Source organism: Diabrotica undecimpunctata, chromosome 4 (genome assembly GCF_040954645.1).
Source record: "Diabrotica undecimpunctata isolate CICGRU chromosome 4, icDiaUnde3, whole genome shotgun sequence".
NCBI classification, from domain to species: domain Eukaryota; kingdom Metazoa; phylum Arthropoda; class Insecta; order Coleoptera; family Chrysomelidae; genus Diabrotica; species Diabrotica undecimpunctata.
Window position 1 is genome coordinate 134,926,650 of NC_092806.1, and position 23,133 is coordinate 134,949,782.

At 32.8% G+C, this 23,133-nt stretch overlaps 1 protein-coding gene across 1 annotated transcript in view; it reads right to left on the minus strand.

Moving 5' to 3' along the window:
* The window catches only part of LOC140438428 (integrin alpha-PS5-like), a 78,856-nt gene continuing 55,723 nt past the window's right edge, over positions 1–23,133 (minus strand). The window contains exons 14-21 of the mRNA XM_072528110.1: positions 14,957–15,158; positions 13,970–14,121; positions 13,686–13,869; positions 5,330–5,561; positions 5,172–5,250; positions 2,875–3,004; positions 2,094–2,147; positions 1–234 (exon numbers count right to left, since the gene is read on the minus strand). Of these exons, the coding sequence (XP_072384211.1) occupies positions 124–234; positions 2,094–2,147; positions 2,875–3,004; positions 5,172–5,250; positions 5,330–5,561; positions 13,686–13,869; positions 13,970–14,121; positions 14,957–15,158 (1,144 nt within the window). The 3' untranslated portion in view covers positions 1–123. The remainder of the gene's footprint in view (positions 235–2,093; positions 2,148–2,874; positions 3,005–5,171; positions 5,251–5,329; positions 5,562–13,685; positions 13,870–13,969; positions 14,122–14,956; positions 15,159–23,133) is intronic.

Here is a 23,133-nt window from a genome sequence, read left to right on the forward strand (position 1 = left end):
TTTGTTGTATGACAGTGATTTTGTCGAAAACTAAACTAAAAGACAATTATTTTGTCACTAACTTTACTTGTTATAACCATTTATGATGACACTTAAAACTATAAAATTTACAATCAACAATAATTATTGTTTAGATTCGGGTTTTGCTTTATTATTTTCATCATCTTCGTTCTCTTCCTGTATTTCCATAAGATCAAGTGGTATATCTTCAGGTAGTTGCTCATCATCCAGAACCTGTAAACAAATAGTATTTTATAAAAGTGGTTAACGAATATATCCTGGATAAACAAAAGACTGTATGCCTTGTTATGATAAACAAAGACAGGTTGAAATTACCACTGAATACTGTAATTATATACTAACATTTTCGTTAGGGGCGGACTAAGGCCTAAGCAACCTAGGCACGTTCCTATACACGTTCCTATACCCTGAATTCAATAGGATTGTCAGGCAGACATTTTGTAGTTTTATAGTGTGAATGAAAAAAATTTTAACAGCCACGATATAAAATTGAAAATAAAAGTTCTTTTACTAAAATGCAACGTATTCTCCGTTCTTTTATATGGCGTGTAGTCATGGACCTTAACTGAAGCATCACTGAAGAGACTCAAAGCATTTTAGATGTGGTGCTATAGATGCATGTTGAGGATTTCCTGTATAGACAGAGTTACCAAAGAAGAAGTACTACATAGAATGGGTAAGGGAGCGCGAACTAGTCGTAACCATAAAACGTCGCAAACTAGAATACCTGGGCCATATAATGCGCAATGAACAACGATATGACCTACTTCAGACCATATTTCAAGGTGAAGTGCATGGGAAAAGACTTCCAGGACGAAGAAGAATATCCAGGCTGCATAACCTGCGAAAATGGTTTAACTTAACCACTACCGGACTTTTCAGGGCAGCAGTCAACAAAGTCAGAATAGCCATGTTAGTGTCCAACATCCGTAACGGATAGGCACCATAGGAAGAAGAAGTTAAGAGACGCCATGCGAGAGTATTATATAAAAAATTCACTAAAAAATAAATAAATCTTTGGAACCATCTTCTATTTGATGTAACTAAGGGTCAAAACACATAATAAAAAAATTAACTATTGCCTCCTTCTTTTGAACAATGAAGAGCGGGGAAAAAGTTAAATGAGATCGTTTGGATTGTATTGAAATCAACAATTTACCAATTTTCCAAGCAAACAACGCTAATGACAAAACGGACGAATGATTTGAAAAACGTACATAAAAAATTGTCAAAACATGGAAACTTGAAAGACTGACTGTGATTAACATTAAATTTAAAACAATTTTTATGATAATGATGTTAGTGACTCCCCAATAGAGGAATAAAAATGTTATGAACAAGATTTAAACCTAGCAAAACTGAAAAATGAAGTATGTATTACAATTTAAGACTGTTATAAGTAGAGGGAGATTTTTATAAGAAAATATTATTTCGTCTGTATCCATGTCATCATTTATTAAGAAAACTAGTATTAATACCTCATTCCCAAATTTAAACACAATACTGAGAATTTATTTAACCATTCCAATTTTTTGTTGGAATCCGGTAATTAAAATAATTAGAACTACATACTATATGCTTTGAAACCAAACTACCAAAAGCAAAATATGTGTCATAACTGAAAAATAGACCCAACATGACAATGTTGCTTAAGGCCCAATTTAGTCTTAGTCCGCTACTGATTTCGTTCATTATTTATAGTTTTGAAGACGCCTTTATTGGAATATCCCAAAATATCATATTGAATGGTTGGTATTTCTCATCTGTAAAGGTTGGTAAACATGTATACTCTTTCATGAATAAAATTAGTCTGTGTTGAGAACTCGAAGCATGTTCACGCTTATTTATTTTAAACTAAAAATCCTCTTGGGCTAGATTTAAAATCTATATAATGGAGATATCACGTCGCTTTGTCTTATATCAAGAATTGATTTGTCAAACTCCTCTCTTAATGGGGATGAGATTTGTGTTTTCATCTAGTTGTACTATCATAGATGTGTTTTTGTATGTATTACGTAAATTATAATAACTAGTAATAAAAAAATATTATATTTAATTATAAAATTACTCACCAAAGCTTTTTCTTCCATCAGTTTATCCCTGTAGTCTCGTTTAAAGAAGTTGCACTATAAATTAAGACAACGAAAAATTTATTAAAGATTTAAAATATTGGCAGCAGAAAAGATATAAAGAAATATCAACTAAAATGTAATAAATAAAAAGTAGTTACGTGAAAGTAAGTTAAATAAAATTACTTTGTCGTTGAAAAACTGATTATTTTGTGTAATGTCGTAAATAAAAAAAAATGAGACAAATTATGGAGGTAAAACATGACATGGAAGACGAAAAATACGAACCAAAAAAATAATATAGTAGATACGGACGGATACAGAGAATGCTCAGTCACAGAATCCCAAAGAAACTATTAGAATGGAATCCAATAGAAGCTTTTGATCGAAGCCGCCTAATATTCTGCGTTTCAAATAATTATTCCCGTTTAGTGTTTTGTTTATACCAAGTTAAGCGAATGATTTTTAAGAATTTACTCACTCTTGCTGAGGCCGTTGTCAAGAGCGCTTGGCTTCAGGTTAGTCCAAATTTTACGTCCAATTTGTAATGTTTTCTTGTTCTTGTTCTAGTGATATTAATACGTGGCACTCGCCACCGCATTATACGGAAAAATTACTGAGAAATCAAATCGATTATAACCCACTAATCGCTAGTCACACTTAAGTTTAAACGTATTGGAAAATTTCAGTATTTCCATGTGGAAGTGTCACTCTTTATATAACTGATTCCAAAAATTATTCAGATCAGACCATGCAAATAAATGAAAATAAAATAAATACTTACTTTAAAGAGCAGCAAAATTAACACTGCAAGTAATAGACAACCCACAAACGTTGCTACCAAATAAACCCAATTCGGGATGGCTTCCTTGGTATTGGAAAGCAGCAATGTAGTGGAAGCATGAGCAGTAACCCTAAAAATGTATATATTTTATATAAGTCTAACATACAGTGAACGGCTAAATTATGAAATATAATCATTATTTCGAGTACCGTCGAGTTTTGAGGGAAACGTACATGGAGTAGGGATGATGCCATCGGTGTAGGTGTAGTGACGTAATCGTTACTTTTTTTAAATTGAAATCGGTATAATGCGACACCTCATTTAAACGAGAATTTAATTCTCTATTTAACGACATTACATTTTTAACTAAAATATTTTTTTTAAGGGTACAAAAACAATTTTTTTTAATTTAAATTCAACTAAATTACAACTAATGATTTAATTAATAATGTACTTTAGAGTAACCAAATTATGCATAATAATTATTTTAAATTAAATGTTCGAAATGCCATCCATCGGTTTCTTGACAATATGCGAATCTACGGACACATTCATCAAGAACATTGCGGATGACTTCTGGAGTAATTACTCATTTCATGCCCAATTCTATCTTTCAAGTCCTGTAAGTTTTGGGGTCTATTGACATAAACTTTTGATTTTTTGTAACCCCACAGGAAAAAGTCTAGAGGTGTTAGATCTGGCGACCTTGCTGGCCACTCTATGAAACCTTCTCTTCCGATCCACCTCCTGGGAAAGCAATGATTTTAAAATTGACGTACTTCACGTGCGTAATGCGAAGGGGCTCCATCTTGTTGAAACCAGATATTTTCACTAGGTAAATTTGGATTATTGTCATTTGGATACATGTTAGCAAGGACAGGTATAAGTTGATTTCTCAAAAAAGTTAAATAACGTTCTCGTGTTAGATTTTCTTTAAAGAAAAAAAAAGCCAATGATTCTGTCATTAATGATCCCTGCTCATACATTTAATTTCTGAGGATATTGCGTGTGTGGCTCAGTCATCCAATGTGGGTTTTCTTGACTCCAATATCTCCAATTTTGACGATTCACGGTACCATGTATAAAAAATGTGGCTTTATCGGAAAAAACAACTTATCCTTAAGTATCAATATACGCATAAGAATTCTTAGATGTTACGTCTTTAGTGTCCCCCTCTAGGGGGTAGAAAGCTGGAGTCTTACAGAAGAAACCATGAAACGGTTAGAGGCATTTGAAATGTAGTGCACCGACGTATGTTGAGAGTCTCGTGTATATACCACACAAGTAACATAACTATTCTCCAGAGGCTAAGAAAAGACAAAGAAATTATTAACACCAAAAAAACAGAAAATTGGCTTACTTCGGCCACATCATGCGTAATGATAAATACCGATTTTTACAGTTGATACTACAAGGAATATTGAGGGTAAGAGAGGCCCTGGACGTAGACGTATATCCTTGCTGGCCAATCTTAGGAAGTGGACTGATCTAACGTCAACTGATCTATTTCGAGCTGCTGTGAATGGAATAAGATGGGTCAATGTGATCGCCAACATCTCTAGAGGATAGACACATTTAGAAGAAGATTAATTACACTTTCATGACAAAAAAACGAAAAATGTTCAAAACGATTTTTCTAGAAAACGGTGTATTCTACCGACTTAAGGTAAGAGTACCTTTTAGTACTAGAATACCTGAAAATTGAATAATCCAGTATAACAAATGTTTAAAAATTAAAGACAAAAAAGTTATGCTTTAAAATAATCGACAAAATGACCTACCCAAAACGGACGCCTGTGATCGGTACTAGAAATTCGCAATTAATGGAATCGATTTATCTCTGGATGATAAATTATCGAATAAGTTTTCGTTTTTCTAACTAGAAGTGTTCTGGACGTATTAAAAAATAACTAGTTACAAGGCGTCATCTTCAAGGACCTTTAGCTCCCTTAGGGAGCATTTTAGCATTTTCGGACTAGAAGAAATGGAATAAATTGTCTTAAAATTATCTCAGGAATCTCCGGTCTTCGTGGAGCTAAAGAGACAAAAACAGGATAAATGGTTCGATTGAATGAACAGCGCAGAAATTCGACCGACCAATGAAGCTATTAGACGACGTGTCCATGGTGGCAACTATCAAACGCGAAATTCTTAAACTTCTTAAACTTAAAAATTTTTATAAATTTTCTTTCGTAAGAATTTTCGACGAATTATTATAAAACTGAACAAAAAAAAAGATCAATGAAATCATTAAATTCGTTAGTCTTTTTAGAAAAAAAAACTAAAATTAAACTTACGTGGTGTTAAACGCATGTATGGCCGAAGTAACGAAGGCTGCAATGGTTTTTCCACGAGTTTGTTGTTTAAAAAACTGACCTACAAAATAAAAAATCATAACAGTCTTTATTCTATCATTTTAAAGAAAAAACATCATTTTATTTTTTCTATTATTTACCTAGAAGTCCAATATTAGTTTTAAACTTTACATTAAAAACGGTTGTCTCAGAGTTGTCCCTCAATATTGATCCTTTGCAAGCCAATATTTGGCATTTCCATGCGTGAAAACAATCCACGATCAGTGTTTTGTTTGTAGGTGTCTTGATAAGGGATGACACGTTATATTTTACGTCGGATGATAATGGATTATCTATTGGTAAGCAGTGCATTTTGTTGCTTTCCCTGTTTTTCTAAAAATATACAGTAATATAAGAACTATATAATAAAGTTTCTTAAGTTCTGCATTATAAGTTATGAAGAAATTTTTTCTCTTTAATTATAAAAACTTAACCATATAATAGGTGTATAATGTTTTACGGATTTTAAATAAAACTAGAGGTTCTAATTTGTATAAATTAATTATTTACAACAGTATACTATTTTCCAAACTAAACTACACTAATAACAGCGCTTCATATATATACAAATACATTTATTCTATAATCATCCCGATCGGTCCATCTCTATTCGTTGCTAATGGTATGTTCTGTAAGGCCTAGGTCACTATTGCTACGCCATATATTCTCATAGCGTGCCTTGTATGTATAAGACTTCCTGGTTACCATATACAGCAAAAATCGAGGACCATCTTCTAATCGCAGTACTCTTTAGACTACTTTAGACTACTGATTTTTTAACTTGTCCAAACTACCGAACTTCTTATTAAATATGGACCAAACTCTTCTCGTCATCTCGAGATCTTGGGTTACACAGTGTGCTGTGGAGACGTTTTCCGAAACATTAAAAAGATCCTGCTGAACTTCTGTCGTCACGCCAAATCTATCACTCATTCTTTCTGCATAATTTGACACAAATTCATTAAAACTTGGTCGCCGGTCATTTTTGATCTTATGGAGAAGTTTCGTGGTTCTACCGTTTCATTTGAGCCAGCATACAGTGGGACTATAAATATTATAGAACAGAAACTAGAAGCGAAAGGAGTGGTATAACTAAATTTCTTAGACGTAAGTCCGGCTTTTGATAGAGTACAGAGAAAAACGGTAGATATATGCTTAATAAATTTATAAATACAAAGAGTACAACAAAAGAAGATCTGAAAGTTCTTAAACTTAAAATCATATAAAGTTATTACTTCAGTCCACTATTATTTCCAGAAAGACGAATAAAGTAGGAGAGAAAATGTTGGACTCTGGACCAGTTGGTAGCGCCGCTTGGTGCAGTGATTCTGGGTGGATCAATGCAGATATTTTCCATTAATGGCTAAAGTTATTTATTAAAATAATTTGACCATCCAGACAGCAGCCTGTGATTTTAATTTTGGATAACCACAATTCGCATTTAAATTTGAACTCTCAAAATATCACCTCTGAGTTTCAAAAATGTGGGATTTGTCCATTTAACTCAGAAGTATGCTCTGACTTTGACTTTTCTTCATCTGAAGTCCACTTCATCGAAGAAGAAACCCCCCCAGAAACCCTTCAGAATAAGGACACAAGTAGTCAAACTGAAGTACAGTTGCATCCTACTGAAAACTCAATTACATCCATAGAAGGCACAAAAGAAGTTCACCCTAGCCCTCCTGCAGTAGAGATGTGCTACCAATATCTCCAATCGTAAAAAAATTTTCCACATGCATCTTGCAGCAGGGACTTTTTACAGTGTCTCCTAAGTAAATCTTACCTTTTCCTAGAGTTAAAAGATCTACTGAAGATAAACGCCGGACCAGATGCCAAAAATCAGAAGTACTCACAAGTTCACATTTCAAAACGGAACTAGAAAACAAAGGAAATAAGAAAACGACTAGCTAGAATAAATAATACCAAAGACGAATTTGACCAAAAAGTGAAAATAAATATTGCAAACAAAAATTCATCATACAGAAACCTCCAGAGGAGATCCTGACCTGGAAGTTAACCAGTATAGTAGGAATATATCGACCCATAAGTGAGCCGTCTAGTTTTAAAACCAGGTAAGTCACTTTTTACAAATTGTTCAGGAAGAAGGAAAAACTTATAACTAGCTTGTTTTTTATTTATTATTTTTTAAATATTTTATATAAATTCTTCATAGATGATTACATTTTTGACTGTGTTTTCACTTTTGTCCAATAATTAGTTTTTGAAAAAAAAATTTTGGATCTACCTTGTTTTGAAACCAACTTTAGAAATGTATCTGGTTTTGCAACCGATGTTGTTGGTCTATCTTGTTTTGAAACAAACTGTAGCTGATTTATATGGATTTGAAACTAAATATCAAAAAAATGAGTATTTTGCATAAGTTTGAGCTATTTATGTTATTAAATTATTACATTAAATTATTAATTAATAAAAACAATAAAATAAAAAATTTGTGCAATTTTTATATTTTTTTATTCTGTTTATTCAAATGTAGCAAAATCGACTGGTTAGATTACTATGCCGTCTTTTTCAGTGAGGTGTTAGCAAATGTCATCGTTTTGGTTGTCTTCAGCTGCCAACTGATTACCTTCTACGATCCTTTTGTAATATCCAAGACCTGAAATCTACTCCGAAATATTTTTCCAGTAACTTCCTCACATATGTGACTTTTAGCTCGAAAAGTGCCCTGTTTTTGTAGCAATGAGCTGAGAATCATTTATACCTTGAAAATTACTTCCCTTCTTACAAAATTCCTTGTATTGGCAAAAATCTGATCTGTGGTTAACCTCTCTTTTGATAACATCGTTGCCCTTGGAATTTCGTTTAAATTAGAACTTTTTCTTTCTTTCTTTCTCCCCTTCCTTTTACCCTAATAGGGTGTCGGATGTGGGCTAGCTATTTTAATTTCCGTTTACCCACCTCTTCCATTCTTTTCTGTTTCCTGCCATTATTTTCAGTTCCTCGAGTGATTTTTGTTTAAGTTTTCCCGCCTCTACTACTTGCTGTATCCATTTTTTTTCTTGGTCTGCCTCTTTTTCTTTTTCCGATGTTTTTTGCTTCATAAATTTTTCTTGTTATTCTATTGGATTGCATCCTCATCATATGCCCATACCAGTTCATTTGTCTCTTTGCTATTTTGTTCATTATTGGTTCCTGGTTTGCCATTCTCCTTATAGTCTCGTTGCTTAATCTATCCCATTTTGTCTTTCCAACTATCCTTCTTAGATGTCTCATCTCCATTGCGTTTATGCTGCTCTTATGTTTTTCCAGAATTGTCCAGTTTTCACTTGCATAGAGCACAGTCGGTATCACTATTGTGTTATATATTTTTATTCTTGTTTCTCGTGCAAGTTCTCTTTTTCCCATTATTGGGGCTGACGCATAATATAACTTGTTTGATTTCTTTGCTCTATTTGTTATTTCCCAGTCTATTTTTCCATCATTAGTTATTATACTTCCCATGTATTCGTAAGTTGTTACTATTTCCAATTCTGAGTTTTTACATTTTATCTTTATTTGATTATCTTCCTTATCTCCTTTGCCGCTGATTATCATTATCTTACTTTTTTCCTCGTTTATCTCCATTTTAAGTTCTTCTATTTGTTCTACCCATATATCCATTAGTTTCTGCATTTTATTCTCGGAATCTGCTATTAGTACTATGTCGTCTGCATACATTAAGGACTCTATTGTTACCGGTTGTAATCTCCGGTAACCTATTATTGTCTGTAGTTGATTAGTTCTGACTCTAGTGTTTCTTATCAATTCGTTCATTACTATTATGAATAGCAAAGGGCTGAGACTATCTCCTTGTTTAATACCTCTTTTCCAATTAAATGCTTCCGATCTTTCCCCTGTTATTTGTACCCTTCCTTTTACCTCTTTGTAAGTACTTTCTATAATTTTTATCAATGCATTAGGTACGTTAATTTTCCTCAAGCATTTCACTATAATATGTCTTTCTATCGTGTCAAATGCTGCTCTTAGTTCTATGAATGCTAATACTAGTTTTTTCCCCGTATCTATGCTTCTTTCTATTAGGTTTCTAATGATATATATGTTGTCATTTGTCTGTCTTCCCGGTCTAAATGCCATTTGTTCGTCTCCCAATACCATTTCTACTTCTTGTCTTAGTCTCTTCTCTATTATTTTCGTATATATTTTAAAGCACACCGATGACAGGCATATTGCCCTATAGTTGTCGCAGTTTACATGTTCTCCTTTTTTGTATATTGGCACGATGATATTGTTCTGCCAGTCTTTAGGGATTGTTTGTTTTTCCCACGCCTCTTTATATATTTTCCATAGCCAGTTTATTCCTTCTTGTCCCATGTATTTTACCATTTCCGGTTCAATTTCATCATCTCCACCTGCCTTGCCTATTTTTATATTTGATAATCCTTCTATTACTTCTTCTCTACTTATTTGCTCTGGCTCTGTGTTTTCTTCGCCTTCATTGATTATATTGTCTTCCTTTATCACTTCGGTATCAAATTTTTTCTCATCTCTCTCTAGAACTTTTTCGAAGGATTAAAGTGGAAGTGCCATTGGGCAGGAGGTCGCACCACGTCGAAGTTTGATTTTCAATCATAGTTTAAGCCATACTGTGGAATCACAGTTCCATAGTAAGAAAAAACTTTAACGTATTCAGCTGGTTCAATGATCACAGGTTTTCTTCTAATCTCCTTCTCAATTCTACCAAATACCAGATTGGTTGGAAGAAAAGAATGGACCACTATGGGAAACACAAACTCGGCTCTTTCTACAGCTTCAGGCCAAAAGCCAAAAACGCCAAAACGCATACTCATCATAAAATAATTTTTATTTTGCGCTCCACATCCGCCGAAGGCAAGGCGGATAGTTTTCACAGTTTCAGGAATGTTCAATTTCATCAGGCAATCAAAAACAGCAGATGCTATTTCATTTGCACTTTTCCGTGTTAGTCTTCGGTCCAGTAGTATATGAATACATTTTCTTTGGTTTGGTTGCATTTTGAGTCACCAATGGTTAAATTGTAGATGTAAAGTTGTCTTGAGTAATAAGCGCTTTGGTCTGGCACTTTGGATATATCTAACTTGATTTTTTTGACAATCAAAGGATACTGTCAATAAATAGTCCCGTTTTTCTTTTAGAAGCTAATAGAAATCCTTTGTGCACTCTCTTTTGCGCTATCAAGTTTGGTTTGATTTGTACGTCATCACAATGCTTAATTATTTCATCCAAGGAAAGGCATGTGGAGCATTCAGAAGTTCTTAAGCTACGAAATCCCAAGTTAAAATTTGTATTAAAAACATATCCAAAATACGATTATTTTACGCAGTCCTCCTCTTGGATCTCAGTGTTGTAGAGGCGCCACATTTTTTTAAAACTCAGATCTGAAGTCAGATACTAACGAGAAGTAGTTTTGGACCTACAATAGTGGCTTTCAAGTACATTAAACTTTTTGATAAAAGTGATAAATGATCTCTTTTTCCTAAAAATAAAATGCGCTTGCGATTCCCGCTCCTTTTTTGTCTAAATAATAGTAATAAAGCAACAATAACCTCACAACGGAAAGCTACGCGACGTTCGCTCACTACCTCTGAGCTGCGGCTGAAAGCCCTCCCCTGAGCTGATCAACCTGTTTTTGTTGCATACTTTGAGACTTGCCTGATTTTGAAACAAAACCTTGACTTTAGCTAATTAATTCGAAAAAATGTACATTGTTTTGAACATTCTTACTTGGCACACATATGGATCCGTATTTTAAATCAATAAAAATTACATAAAAATACAATCTGAAAAAAAGAATGCAATTGGTTTTGAAACTAGACTGCTCAAGTACGAAAAGCCTCTGGACCTGACTACGTTCATAGTGAAATTATACAACTTTTGGAAGAAGACAATTTCACTGGTACAATTCCACAAGATTGGTTAACGTCTACGTTTGTGCCTATACCCAAATCAAACTACGCAAAAAAATGTAACGACTTTCGATTAATAAGTCTCATGTCCCATATTCTGAAGCTATTTCTAAAAATTATCCATAACAGAATTTACAAAAAATGCGAAGAAGATATGGGTCCGGAACAATTTGGCTTTGGAAACGACATTAATACAATACGTGAACTCTACTGGAACCAAAACGCCTCTGTCAGAACTAAATTGGGTGATACTGAAACCATAAACATCCAAAGAGGAGTTAGACAAGGTTGTATACTATCACCATTATTATTCAACTTGTACTCAGAGGACATCTTTGCACATGCTCTAGATGAAGCACAAGAAGGAATAAAAGTCAATGGAAAAATCGTGAACAATATCAGTTATGAAGATGATACAGTACTGAGTGCAGTGAAGAAGAACTACAAATTCTGTTAACCAAAGTAGTGCGAGAAGGAGAACTATACGGCCTTAAGGTGAATGTAGAAAAAACCAAAACAATGGTAATTTCAAAAAAACACACACCAGTTATAAACATACTAGTAAACAACAATCTAGTTGAACAAGTGAAAAAGTTTAAGTATCTAGGCTGTTGGATACATGAAACCTTAGACCAATAACAAGAGGTTAAATGTAGAATAGAACAGGCAAGAAATACCTTTGTAAAGATGCGACAGTTACTCACTACCCGGTAATCTTGATTTGTCCTACGATACCGCATGATAAAGTGTTATGTATATAGTGTACTATTACACGGTGTGGAAGCTTGGACGTTAACAGTCAGCTCGTTACGACGTTTAGAGAGCTTTGAGATGTAGGTATTTCGTCGTATGCTGAAAATTCCATGGACCGACTGCGTTAGAAATGAAGAAGTTTTAAGGCGCATGAATAGAGAACGTGAACTCACAGAAATTGTCAAGAAGCCTAAAACGTCTTATCTTGGACACATATTTAGACACGACAGGTATAACTTCCTTCAGCTTATTATAGAAGGGAAAATAGAAGGCAGACGCGGCCCGGGTAGACGACAAATGACCTGGCTGCGCAACATCAAAGATTAGACAGGATTAGACTTTCAAAGTTTAATAAAGAAAGCCCAAAATAGGGAAGACTTTGCAGAGATCATCGCAAACCTTCGCTAAGAAGACGGACCAAAAGAAGAAGAATTATCCACTTAACCAGCAAATCCCATTTTTCTTGCTTCCGGGTTAACACGTTTAAATTTATAAAGCAAGGTGGTTTTTGGCACATTGAATTGTTTTGCTGCTGTTTTAGCTGGCATACCATTTCTTACCGCATTAAGGGCGTTTGTCATTGAAATTTCAGGGTATTGCAAAATTTTTGTTGTAGCCATATCTGTAAAAAATGTATAAGTAAGTAAGTAGGTAGTTATGCATTCATTTCGGTAAAAAATGGATTTCTTGACTTTTAAGATTTGAAAATAACAGTAAAATATAATATTAAGAAATATTTGTTACATAATAAAAAAGCAATAGGTACCTATCTATTATTATTTCTTATTTCTTTATTTTATTCGTTATTTTAAGATTTGAAAATAACAGTAAAACACAATAGTAAGAAATATTTGTTACATAATAAAAAAGCAATACCTATCTATTATTATTTCTTATTTCTTTATTTTATTCGTTATTTAAGGTTTTTAGGTCCTTAATAGATTTAGACAAAATTTTTTCCAGGGGTCATGCTTACATACATATTGCACCTAAAGGTGACACCCTGGGTCAGCTATAGGAAGTTGTATCTTTAGAACAATATTTTAAACAGAAAAGGTTATATTATGGTAAATAAGTTGAAATGAAATAAGAATATAAAAATTTTGCTTGGTTCCAGTAGATGACAGGGGTGTCAACTACTGGAGCAATGCTATTTATTTTGTTCCAGTAGTTGACCCCTTACATATTTTAGATTTTATAGGTTAAAATTCCATTTAAAATTCAAAATATTGATTTACATACCTACCCTTTGTATCATAGGGGATTAAGAAGTATGGATTACCGTAAAAACAAAAAGTATTAAACCCTATTGTGTAAAACTTACCTCCTAAGCACATTCACTTAGATTTTATTAAAAGTTTAATACGATGTAGTGGCGGTATAACCTAGACGTACACTGTTGCCAAGTTTATTGCCACGTTATTAGTTGGGGAAGATGTCAAGAAATATTCGAGTTTATAGGAAACTATTCATGAAGTATTATTAGTTTCTTTATTATTTTAATATAAATAGGAAGGTGTTATCAACTGGTGCAGGGTCAGGTATTGGTGCATTTACCTTATACGGTCGATTTGACTGTGCGCGTTTTACATACAAAAAACGTAAGTTTTTTGGTGCGTGTAATGCCGGGTTAAAACCAAAATATAATTTTTTGCTAATTTGAGAAACTTCAATTTTTTTGTTTTAATATTTCAACGAAAAACACAGTTGTGATGTAATAATAATTAACGAGGTATTGCTTAAAGTGCCACTAACTATATTGCTTACAATAGCTAATAATATATTCTAAATAATGACTTACCGTTGATTCCACAACTTCAAATAATTTCTTGTCTTTAATTGTTATTGTTGGAATTAATATGTATATATCAGATTTTACTGGTGATAGTCCCATCTTTGCTACAGTATAACTATGAACAGTCTCCAACTCTTTTTTTAGTTCTGTATCATCAGAAAAAATTTCAATGGTGTCTTGCAATGTAGTTCTTAAATAAAACATCAATTTTGCAAATTAAAATCGCTGTGAAAATTTAAAGATTAATGTATTCTTTATATCAAAAACAAAGAAACATAAAGGTGTTTTACCCTTCAATAAAAGGAGAGCTCATAACGTCAACCATTATAGCAGCGGTATCTACTGAAGTATTATATCCATGAAGACACGATAATTCAAATTTGATGTAAATTGTCCTCTTAGCTATATCTGAAGTAGGAAGCATGTAGAAATTGACGTTGATCTAAAAAAATAGAACGTTATAATTTTCTCGTTTTACTAAAATAACAATATAATAACAACGAAATTTTTAAGGCATGAGAAGTCCTAGAAGAAAAAGCTTGCTAACTTGCTCAAATAGTTTTCAAATGCTAAAAAAGCACATCAACTGAACTATTTTGGCGCGAGTTATAGTACAATGACCGCTAGAATTCAGTAACTATATTCGACCATGCGAATTTAATAAGAATTTACCGTCTATCAGCACCGAATATTCCGGAGCCTTGCAACATCAATTGAGACTTACTAAAACAGCAAATTCAACAAGTGTAATGATTATAAATAAAGCATTGTAAAACCACCTCTTTTTAGTCTGACATTAATGTGATAATAATCTGTTATATTTGTATTTGAAGTTTGAATAATATATATTTGATAATATGCATTTGACATTGTTTGACATCCATATATGACTTTACAGTCATTAGAACTGAAGAAGTGCAGAAATACTGCTAGAAACGTTTTCTATTAAAAGATTGAAATAGTTTTTTCATTTTTTATTTCTCCTTGACCGATATCCTCATTTCAGTGAGATTTTAATCTCTCACATTATATATATATATATATATATATATATATATATATATATATATATATATATATATATATATATAGCAAGAAAGTAGCAGAAGCAATAAAAAGAAGACGGACAAAAAGATATACCGTAATAATTAAATAACAAAATTACGATACAGAAGGTCATCTCTTTACATGTTGCATTCATGTTGACATACAATTTTGGTGTTGTCAAAAATATTAGGTGTTAAATAATATATTAAATCCTGACTTTCCATACTTACCGATCTAGACAGGTTAGTCAGCTTGCTTCCAAGCATACATAGAACATTATTATTATTATCTGAATAGCAGTTTCTACCGCTTTGTAGGTTAAGTTCATTTGGCAGCGTAATGTTTAATGTACATTGGTATCCAGGCTCACCTTCATTTTTTACACGTACATTATATGAAAGGTGATCATTTTCTCCCAGTATTATTTGAGTGCTAAAATTGATTATTAAATATAATATGCAGTCTTGTAAAATTAGTTTACTCAAATTAAGGATTTTTGATGTGCAAAAGCACTCAAAGGATTATTAATTTTATCATTTTAGTTGTTTACGTATGCTTATTGAAAAACTTTACTTAGCATTACCAAACAATAATAAAATACAACTTCAGTGTTTATTAATATACTATATTTTTTTAACGCAATATGATAATTAAAAAATCATGTCTTATCTATACTAGAGTATGTTTTAACTGTAGTGGCAAAAATTTCTAGGAACAGTAAAGCCTCACCAACCAAAGCAGTGGCGTTCCAAAAAAAAATACTTATGATTTAAATCAAATTGTTAAAGATAGGTACACACAATTTACTAAACAGTGATATTAAATTATATTTTTAACAATATTGTACTACATTTTAATATATATTATTATAATATATCACATACATATTATATTAAATCAGAAAAGACCTAAGAAAATACAAAGATGAGAAAATCATCAAAACCATTGAGGAAAATAAGAGTATGAAAATAATGAGACGCAAATTCACAAATAGAAATAAACAAATAGTCAAACTCAAGGATAGAAATGACAACATCACATCAAACAGAGAACATTTGTTACAAATTGTGGAATCATTCTATGAGACATTATATAGCAACCAATCGACTCTAGATATAGTTAAATATCAGCAGAGGAAGGTTCAAAATCAGGGTTCCGAAGATATCCCAGAAATCTCCTTGGACGAAATTTACAAGGCTCTAAAAAAGATGAAGAATAACAAAGCTCCGGGGGAGGACGGTGTCGTCACGGAAGCGATAAAGATAAAAGGCTCAGTACTGATAGCCAAAATTCAAAAGCTCTTTAATCTACGCCTATGGAATCAAAATATCCCAACAAAGTAGAATAATTCAATACCTGTACTCTTACACAAGAAGGGAGATATAGCAGACCTGGAAAGATACAGACCAATCAGTCTCCTTAACCATCTTTATAAATTATATACCCGAATAATAACGAACAGATTAGAGACAAAGCTGGATTTTTACCAACCTCTGGAACAAGCCGGTTTCCACCCCTAATTACGGCACAAACGATTACCTGCAGTGCCTAAAAACCCTGATAGAAAAAACTAACGAATATAACCGTCTCTTGGCATTGATATTTGTAGACTTTAAAAAGGCGTTTGATACAGTGGAACTACCGTCCATCTTAAGAGCACTACAAGATTTCAGGGTCGACCACAGATATTGTAATATAGTTAAAAATGTATATAAAAATGTCACAACAACCATAAGTCTACATTCAGCAACTAATAAAATAAAGATAAAAAGGGGAGTGAGGCAAGGTGATACCATGTCACCAAAGCTGTTCATTACCGTTCTTGAGTATGCATTTAAAAGACTAACATGGCAACAGAAAGGAATATCCATCGATGGAGAAAGATTAAACCATCTACGTTTTGCAGATAATCTGGGAGAGATCAAAGACATGCTCCAAGAACTGAATGACATACTACAAGAAACTGGGCTGGAGATAAATTTCGAGAAAACCAAAATAATGACCAATATGGTTCCCAGCGAAGAGATACAGATCAATAACAACAAGGTAGAATTAATCGATAAATACACATACTCGGGTCATGAAATTAGAATAACCAGAGACAACCAAACCTGCGAGCTAAATAGACGAATCACGTCGGGATGGGCTGCATATGGAAGGATGAGAGACATTTTTAAAACAAATACCCCAATTCACCTGAAAAGGAAGGCATTTAACCAATGCATCCTACAAGTCTTGACCTACGGAAGAGACCCTAACTTTAACGAAAGCTACTGCCGAAAAATGAGGGTAACACAAAGGCGAATGGAGAGATCAATGCTGGGCCTGACCTTGAAAGATCGCGTGAGAACTGAGGAGATACGCCGACTAACTGGCGTAGACGATATTATACTGCGAATCAGTAAACAAAAGTGGAGGTGGGCTGGACATGTTGCTAGAATGGAAGACGGAAGATGAACGAAGAGATTATTGGAGTGGATACCAAGAGCCGACAAGCGAAGTCGAGGCAGACCACCCACCCGATAGACCGACGACCTAAAGAGCATAGAAACAAACTGGATTGCAGCAGCTAGAGATAGAGAGAACTGGAGACGTTTGGAGGAGGCCTATATCCAACAATGGATGTGAAAATGGGGCTGGATGATGATAATGATGATATTATATTGTCTGTATGTGAAACCATAGATATGTATTACAGATTACAGTATTATTAAATATTAATTGCAAATATTGTTTTAACTTTAAAACCTTTATTATCTATATTATTACTCACTTAAACGTCACAAAGTTAAGTTAGAAAAAAATACGAAATGATTTTAATAAAGTAAAAAAATAATACATACATACAGGTCAGTTTGGAAAACTTATATTCACATAGGTTACATAGGTACATCGTAATGGTAAATTGTATTATTCACTTTCATAATCAGATGCACTGTCGTCGTGACTAGAACCATTTAAATCGATCCTTAATTCTTCAGTAATTATATCTATGCGATGTTCACTTTCCGAATACTTATCTTCAATCTTGACAACATGTTCACACACTTTCTTCCAGTTATCTACAGTTACTCTAGCAAATTCCTATCCCACCAACACTTTTACGTCTTCTCTTATAATAAACGTTTTGTTTTGCAACTTAATTTTTTATTTGCGCCAAAACCATTTTTATACGGTTCAAGTCTGGATGATATGGTGAAAGATTTAAAGAAACATATCCACATTCTTACAGCACTTTGTCAAATTTATATTGAATATGATCTTGTTTCTGTCGTTTGATCATTTCATACAATTGCGGTTTTAACATTGACGTTACAAATGGTAAATTTTTTTCTGTCAAACAAGATATCATATCCATTTCTTTAGAATTACTGGTGGCTGCTTTATTATGTTGTACATTATGATATGACGCATTATCAGTAACAACAACAGATCCAACAGTCAAATTGGCGATTAACTGTTCTTTCATCCATTTTTCATAATTTTCTGAATTCATATCATCATGAAAATCTCCTGTCTTAGCTCCTCACTTAATAAGGATTAAGTGAAAAGGGTATTTGGTATGAAACCCATTTCTCCACCACCATGTACAATAACCAACCTAGTTCCTTTTGAAATGTTTTTGAGCAATAGTTTGCCACTGTCATCTGTCCAGCTATTTGGCGTAGTGTGTCCTGCATGTACATAGGTTTCATCAACATATACAATTGACTTACCTTCGCTTCTGTACTATTTAATTTTGTCCAAATATTTAATACGTAGAGCACGAATATCATTCCGTTTAATTAATAAACGTCGATTATCTTTCGTTTTCTTACATTTAAATCCCAAATCTTTCACAAATCTGTAGAGAGAACTCACACTTTCAGACTTTTCTGCAAAATCTTTAATGGTATACGACAATGTTCAGTCTCATGAAAACGATGAATGGTATTTCTAATGATCAGTTTGTTATACTCCCTCAAGTCTGTCACGGTTGCCCTCCTTTTAGCAAGTGTTGTAGCTGGAAATTTTAGTGCATTATTTTACTCTGCGTTTGTTAAGGTACTCGCTTGTTGAATGATCGATCCTTTCTACTGTACGTAAAGATACTCCAGTAGCTTCACTCACACGTTATTTAATACTGGTTCGATTATCTTCAGGAAATATTATTTCCATATACAAGATGGTCCAGAATTATGTACATTAATTTCTAGAGCTCATAGTACGTCCAAAAATAAGGGTACTTCTGTATGTACACTTTTTTATAAAACTGAATAATAAGGGAGATACAACCCTTTAAAGGGGTGAATTAAAATTCTTATTTTTTTCAAATATCTTCCAAACGGTTTTGAATACGGAGTTCATATTTTGGGAGTGATTATAAGACATTAGGATAATTAATTTCATGTCACCACCTACCACATCCTATATTAATACATGGTAGTTTTGGAGGGTAAGTGGGGGTTATTGCGTCACATGTTTTTTAATTTTTACATATTTTAAAAAAATATTTTAAAAATTGTGTCCTTAGACTTTTCTACGCAAAAAGGTGCTGTTGTAATATTTCGATAGATATCACCGTTTTCGATTTATTTAAACTCGAAGGTATACATGTATTTTATTGTAATCGTTACATTTCTTAATATTCATGAAGTATGCTTTGGAATTGACACTTGTGTTAGCAATAATATTACAAATTAATGGAAAACTTAATTAATACTTAACATTTAATTAATGGCGAAAATAATATTTTACAACAACTGTTCAAGATGTCCTCCATTTTGTTGAATACATAATCTAATTCTTTTATTTAGCGAACGCATTAATCCATTTAATGTTACTGGATCGTTTTGTAAATCGGTAAATACTTGTTCAATTTTGTCTCTTAACTCATTTACTGTATTAATTGGAGTGTTATACACTTTTGATTTCAAATAACTCCATACTGTAAAGTCCATTGGATTAAGATCACAACTACGAGCAGGCCAATGAATCGGTGCATCCGCACCCCGGCCTATCCACCTATCAGGGAAATGTTCATGTAACCACCTTCTACAAATTCTTGTGTGATGTGGTGTAGCACCATCATGCATGAAAAACATGTTTCTTCGTATTTGTAATGGAATATCTTCCAAAATATCATGTAAAATATTGTTTAGAAAATTGTAATACATGTTACCATTTAAATGTCCGGGAAAGATGTGGTATCCTATGAAACTATTTCCTAAAGTAGCTGCCCAAACGTTTATCTTGAACGTGTGTTGGAAGTGAGTTCCCATTGTAGCCCTTGGATTTTCTTCAGCCCAGAAGTGCATATTTCTAGAATTGAACATACCTTGTCTTGTAATGTCGTCTGTAAACAGAATGTTGCTTAACAAATTTGGTGCAGTTTGAACTTTATTTTGCAATACTTCACAAAAATCAACTCTAAGTGGCATATCGTCAGGTAACAATTTCTGCACTTGTCGATAGTGGTAAGGATGTAATTTCTCTTTATGCAGAACTCTTAAAACACTTTGATGGGAAATATACGTTCTTAATCCTAACCTGCGTGTACTTATTCTGGGGTCATTTATTACAGCATCCAATATTTGCTGTTCAACGCGAACATTTCTTGCTTCTCTACGACGACCAGCATCTGTATTCCTTCTTTGAAGACAACCGGTTTCTCTCAGTCGTCGTTCAGTACTTACAAAAGTCCTGGCATTGGGAATATTTCTGTTCGGATACTTTTCTCTGTAGCGTCTTACAGCGGCAGCAGCATTTCCCGAACATTCTCCTAATACTAAAAGTATGTCTGTCATCTCAGAATTTGAATAGTGTGCCATATTGCGGGCAAACAAATTTAAAAATATAGCAAAAGAGACGTGTTAAACAAATTTCACTGTCGAGTACAATAAAAGTGTAGATAAAATAATTTAATTGTTATTAAACGTCACTGACAATTCATGGACTACTTGAGATTAAAGTGTTGTTGCTAACACAAGTGTCAATTCCAAAGCATACTTGATAAATATTAAGAAATGTAACGATTACAATAAAATACATGTATACCTTCGAGTTTAAATAAATCGAAAACGGTGATATCTATCGAAATATTACAAGAGCACCTTTTATGCGTAGAAAAGTCTAAGGACACAATTTTTAACATATTTTTTTAAAATATGTAAAAATTAAAAAACACGTGACGCAATAACCCCCACTTACCCTCCAAAACTACCCTGTATTAATATAGGATGTAGTAGGTGGTGACATGAAATTAATTATCCTAATGTCTTATAATCACTCCCAAAATATGAACTCCGTATTCAAAACCGTTTGGAAGATATTTGAAAAAATAAGAATTTCAATTCACCCCTTTAAAGGGTTGTATCTCCCTTATTATTCAGTTTTATAAAAAAGTGTACATAAAGAAGTACCCTTATTTTTGGACGTACTATGAGCTTTAGAAATTAATGTACATAATTCTGGACCACCTTGTATTTAAATACATTGTAAACTATTCCTTTATATTCTGGTGTCAATCTGATCTGTTTACTCGTACTACACTTAACCATCTCCATTCTACAAAATAGTTCTAATACGCGTGGTAGCACCTTTCTTGTTGAGACTCGACAACATAATGAGACTAAATTACGAACTCGTTTGAAATCCAGTGACTAGAAATTCTCGAAAATAATTCTTAGTAGTTCTTTTTATCCCGTAACGAGTCGTTAAGGAGTCATTATTAATGACTTTATAATTACGGTTTTAAGGTAACTGATACTAAATTAGAAATTAACTTTTACCAAACTTTATAGAGTATCAATTATTAAAGATGGTATTATAACAAACAAAAATTTTGGTATCTATAAAACAATATGTGTACAATGAAACTACATTTATTATTTAAGTGAGTAATAATTTTGTAATTAGTGCGATTTCAAATAATTTAATTTGTTTAATATTGCAACGCCACTGCATGGGTCTGATCATAGATATTCTATTGTCTGCGCGATTAACTATTTAGTGGAAGGGCTCGCCACTCGATTTGAAATAAGCTGTATCTCCCATTATCTATCACTTTTTGGTGTCGGAATGGATTCTCTAAAAATGGTATTCAGAATTAAGGACTAACGACTCATTAGGATCTGTTTTGCATTGCAGATGACGTGCTAATTATAGAAAAAACTGAATATATATGCATGGTCATAGCTAGAGAACCAACATGATCAAATTTCTTGGTGAATAACCAAACTGTAAACCGTAATACAAATATCAGTTTAAACATCTAGAAATTTACATCAGAAGTAGAAACTATTCTACCAAATGTTAAAGAACTATATCGAAACATGAAATAGATAGAATGCAACAAGCTTTGGCTAAAGTTTGACTTTAAATGTAAGGCTTACGTAATTCTCACCAAGTACAACATAACAAAATTTATCAGGAGGAATTTAGAAGGATTAGGTTCTCTAGAGCTAAACGGTACATCTCTTAACATGGTGAGTAAAGTTTTAATATTAAATTAGTAGTAAGTAGTAATAACACACGTATTGTTAACATGCGTGCCTAGTTTCTCAAAAACAGATATCTTATGTAGTCATCCTGTAAGCTTTCAACTTTAATCTTTGTGGTGTATTCTAGTGTTGTGTTATGACATATAGAGAGCTGAAAATACAGTAGTACAAATACCAAGCCATAAATCACCAGCTGGAAGGAAATTAACCATCTAAAATAGAGAAACCTAACGCCAAGAAATAACCCGAAGGATGCCTATAAAGAATGGTAAGAAGAAAAGCGAGAAAATATTCTGTATCATCATATTTCTGGCAATATACCCAGTAACAAAGCTGTTCTGGATGATCATGCAGCTATGAGAAACAGTAATGAGAAATTTGATGATTTTCTTAATTAATTAATTTGAATAATAATCAATTATTTTGACCGATACTGATTTTATTGTCTTTACGTGACTTAAAATTAAAAAATTAATCAAATATTGTGTATTAAAAACCGTTTTAGAACAATTGCTTTATATTGTGTAAAATTTACTACTGTAAGTAATTAATAATTTCATTAAAAAATAATTGTTATGTTGCTGATAAGAAAATTGAAAATGATAAGTTATATAAGATAATAAATGGAATAATAAAACTACAAAAATAACTCGCATCCATATACCAATCGCACATTTATCCACATCCACATTCATATACTAAATCATTTTTTATTTTATTTTTACAGAGAAATTACGGAAAAGATACTACAGTATCTAAAAAGATACTACTGCCTATGAAGGTATATAATTAAAAAGTTTTTCTGTATTTTTTAACCCTTTCGCCTTTGCAGGGGACTTTAGTTCCCGTCCACTAGTTCTTATTTACTGATGGACATTATATAACCGCTTTTACGTACAAATGAAATATTTCAGTAATTTATAGTC